A 4393-nucleotide genomic window follows, 5' to 3' on the forward strand; every position below is an offset into this window, starting at 1 on the left:
GGCCAGGAATTACAGCCCATATAGCCCAAGGGGCACGATGGAGATGAGGCCAAACAAACAACCATTGCATGAGTACCAAGATAGGTACGAGAGGCCACGATATCAGCCCAAGAGAAGAAATCATCTGATACCACTAAAGTATGAAGATGTTGATCCGCTGAACCCAAGCTAAGATAAAAATAGAAGCATGTGGGTTTCTGTGGGAGAAGGAAAGAATCGAGATGTGGCCTATGTGTCAAGACCTCGCTCATCTGATGGTAGTGGTGTCCCAACTTTCAAGATGCCAAACACCAAGACAGGACAATGGTATAGGAGTAGAGGTTCGAAGTTGCCTCCAATACCCTTGAGCAAAACTCAGACAAGAAGGGCTCAAAGACAATATGTTGCCACTTGTAAAGCAGAGTTTGAAAATGCCAGAAAAAGTGTGCTAAATGCCCACCAAGAAGATGTCTTCCCATCTTAAACCTTTATACGTAAGTGCTCACTTTGATAGGGTTCCGGTGAACAAAGTTCTAGTTGATACGGGAGCCACGGTAAATATCCTCCCAGCCTCGGTGATGAGGAAATTGAAGAAAAGTTCGGAGGAACTAATTCCAACTGAGACAACGGTCAGTGGCTTTGTGGGAGAAGCCACAATATCAAAAGGAATCATCCCACTCCAAGTCAGAGTTGGGGAAAAGGTCAGGGCAATAGCTTTCTTTGTGGTGGAAACAACGGCTCACTTTACCGCGTTGTTAGGTCGAGATTGGATTCACGGAAATATGTGTGTCCCTTCCTCCCTCCATCAGACTCTACAGTTTTGGCATGAGGATGGGAGCATGGAATTGGTTCAAGCTGACTCACGGCCTTTCATGGCTTCAGCCAACGCGGTGGAGGCCAGGTTTTACGATGATGATCTTGGTCCTCTTTACTTTACAGGGTCAGATAGGAACGGCCGACCTACAGGAGTCTCGGCCCAAAAGTTGATAGACTTAGGGGCATACGATGCCCAAGCAGATGGGGAGCGCCCCACGATGTCTGATTTTTTCTCTCTCAATGAGTAATACAACCATGAAAGAAGAGAATAGAGCCACGGTGGAAGACACCTTGAGATGGCTATATGGTTTTTGGGCCGAGAGAGTGGCCGAGCACGGGTCCACTGCTCATCTGGTGGAATTCCTCCACGAAGGCCCTGAGGATGATGCACTTGAAATCGAGGAAGTAGAGTTGGCACCAAGCACGATGGATGATTCGAAGGCGGAAGTCCAAGATCCTTTGTTGGAAATCAACTTGGGGACGTAAGACAACCATCGACCAATCTACATCAGTGGTCTGATGGAGCCAGAACTTCGGGCCAAGATGGAAGAGCTTTTAAGAGAATTCAAGGATTGGTCGAGCACCGTCTGCCAACAACGGAGGATTTCAAGCCCTTCAAGCAGCCACCTCGCCGAATGTCGGCGGAAGTAGAATTACAGGTCAAGGAAGGAATTGTAAGGCTTGTTAAAGCCAAGTTTATTAGGCCAGCAAGATATGTGGAGTGGCTTTCTAATATTGTACATGTAAAGAAGAAAACGAGAGCAATAAGAATTTGTGTTGATTTTCGTAACCTTAATCTCGCAACTCCCAAAGATGAATATCCCATGCCTATGGCGGACCTCTGAGTTGATGGGGTGGCCAAACATGAAATTTTATCCTTCATGGATGGACACTCTGGCTATAACCAAATTTTCATAGCCGAGGAAGATATTCACAAAACAGCCTTTAGATGTCCTGGTTCCATTGGAACCTTTGAGTATGTCGTAATGCCTTTCGGCCTAAAGAATGCCGGAGCCACATATCAATGGGCAATGAATGCTATCTTCCACGACATGATCGGTCGAAACTTAGAAGTTTATATCGACGATGTGGTTGTGAAGTTGGAATCGAGACCAGGCCATTTGAATGACCTTCGGTTAGCCTTCGAAAGAATGCGAAAGCATCAATTGAAGATGAACCCAAAGAAATGTGCCTTTGGGGTTTCCGCCGGAAATTTCTTAGGATTTTTGGTACATCAAAGGGGGATCGAAATTGATAAAAATAATGATAAGGCCATCATTGAGGCGCCGCCCCCGAAAAACAAGAAAGGATTGCAAAGTTTGCTAGGCCAAATAAACTTCCTCCGAAGGTTTATAGCTAATTCCGTGGGAAAGTCGAGCCTTTTTCATCTTTGCTAAAACTCAAGGATGAGGAGAAATTTCAGTGGGAAGAAGTTCACCAAAAGGCATTTGATTCCATCAAAGAGTATTTAACCAAGCCACCGATGCTAATCCCGCCGAAGCGAGGCCGACCTTTGAAGTTATATATTTCGACTGCAGAAAATTCCATCGGAAGTCTTTTGGCCCAAGACAACGATGAGAAAAAAGAGCAAGCAGTGTACTACCTAAGCCGAATTCTAACGGCCACCGAGAGAAAGTATTCACTGGTGGAGAAACTTTGTTTAGCCTTATATTTCACCGCAACCAAGTTAAGGCACTATATGTTGCCTTCCGTGGTACATATAATCGCCAAGACTGATTTGATCAAGTACATGCTCACTCGGCCAATCATTAGAGGGCAGATTGGAAAATGGACGATGCCATTGGCAAAATTCACCTTCCGATACGTACCTCAGCAAGCCGTCAAGGGGCAAGCCTTGGCTGACTTCTTGGCCGCTCACCCTTGTGTTGAAATAGAAGACATGGACTTCTTCAAAGTCGACATGATAAGTTTATTCCCATGGCGTCTCTATTTCGACGGATCTCGAACATCAAATATGGGGGGAGCAGGTGTCATCATTGAATCCCCTCAGGGTTTCCGAACTCATTATTCATTTCAATTAGACTTTGATTGTACCAACAATCAGGCCGAATATGAGGCCTTGATTATTGGGTTGGAGATTTTGAGAGAACTTGGAATAAATAATGTGTCAGGGACCAATCAAAGCAAGTAGTTCCAGATCTCAGCAAGGACAAACTTGTGTCAGGGACCAATCACAGCTCAATGTAGTGGCACAGTTGAAACGTATCCCAGCATTTCTTAATATCTATGACGCCATGCAAATGTCAAAGGAACTTAGAGAAGCACTCACTATGGCTTTAATGAGCCCCGAGATGTTTAGAACGAGTTTTGAGCCAGCAAACGCGGTTACTGCATCACCAAAATATTGTGCTTGCTATTTAGCAAGCATCACATTTGATGAAAATGATATGATGCTTGGATCTGAGTTCCACAACCGACCACTTTATGTTAGTGGAGAAGTTGGAAATACATTGATCAATCGAATTTTGCTTGATTGTGGCTCAGCGGTAAATCTTCTTCCTTTAAAGACACTTCATATGATTGGAATGAGTGCTCGACAGTTGTCACCATCTATGTTGACAATTCAGGGTTTCAATCAAGTCGGACAAAGAGCTATGGGCACCATAGCATTGCAAATGGAAATAGGGGAACTTTATTCTGATGCCCTTTTTCATGTCATTGATGCTAATACATCTTACAACGTGCTTTTGGGGCGCCCATGGCTCCACAGATATGGCATTGTTCCTTCTACACTACATCAGTGTTTTAAGTTCTTATCAAATGGTGAAGTCAAAAAGGTCTCTGCAGATGCTGATCCATTTAGAGGTGAAGAAGTTAATTATTCATATGCAAAGTTTTATAAATCACCAAGCCTTACCTTTGTACAGCCGAAAAATACAGAAAAGGCAAAGCGAGGGCTGAGCATAAAAACAGGAGGACCATCAGGGTCAACAAAGCCAATCAAAATAAAGATCACATCGCCTTCTATTTTCCCAAATAAAGAAAAGACTTCAAGTTCAAAAACAGCCTTTAAATACTCACCAGATGACCAAAAAAAGCTAGGTCAAAAAGCATTGGTGTCAGTTCAAAATACAATTGAGACGCTCATGACAACATACACACAGCCACTACGCAAGATTAACCATTCAATCCCAGGGGGCAGTTTGATAGTCTCAACTGTGTTAAAGAAGAACAACAGTCAGCATAACCACGTTGTCTTTAATGGAAATCCAACTATTTCAAAGAACAATAATCGACGTAACCGTGTTGTATTCTTTGAAGGAAATAGGTCCATGAAGACATCATCTTCAACTTCATTGAAGATAAAATCCAAAAAAGGCAAAGTCAGAAAGAATTGCATTTATGTCTCAGTAAGACAAGAAAATGGCATGCTCAGGGTAAAAGGTCCAAAGACATAAATAGACGAATCAGTAGTTTTCACTGACCTCGAAAAATCTTTCTTTGCTGAAACTGAGTCAAGCAATAAATCACCCCGGATCTCAGTTTTTGAGCGGCTTGGGAACAAAGCAAATAATTTTCCAACTCGCATCTCAGTTTTCCAAAGACTTGGAGGTGTTGCTACCTCACAAAAACTTCA

General features: G+C 43.3%; 1 protein-coding gene across 1 annotated transcript; it reads left to right on the forward strand.

Annotated features, from left to right (window-relative positions):
- The first annotated feature begins 431 nt into the window (after nucleotides 1–431).
- Nucleotides 432–1043, forward strand: LOC148292811 (uncharacterized). The gene has a single exon (XM_088244034.1). It carries the CDS (start codon nucleotides 432–434, stop codon nucleotides 1041–1043), a length of 612 nt encoding a protein of 203 aa, XP_088100160.1.
- The last annotated feature ends 3350 nt before the right edge of the window (nucleotides 1044–4393 follow it).

This window comes from Prunus avium, chromosome 7, assembly GCF_965620075.1.
Source record: "Prunus avium chromosome 7, drPruAviu1.hap1.1, whole genome shotgun sequence".
In the NCBI taxonomy this organism is placed as follows: domain Eukaryota; kingdom Viridiplantae; phylum Streptophyta; class Magnoliopsida; order Rosales; family Rosaceae; genus Prunus; species Prunus avium.

Bases quoted from the DNA above. Each gene is read 5' to 3' on its own strand.
- LOC148292811 (XM_088244034.1), top strand. From the start codon at position 432: ATGCCCACCAAGAAGATGTCTTCCCATCTTAAACCTTTATACGTAAGT.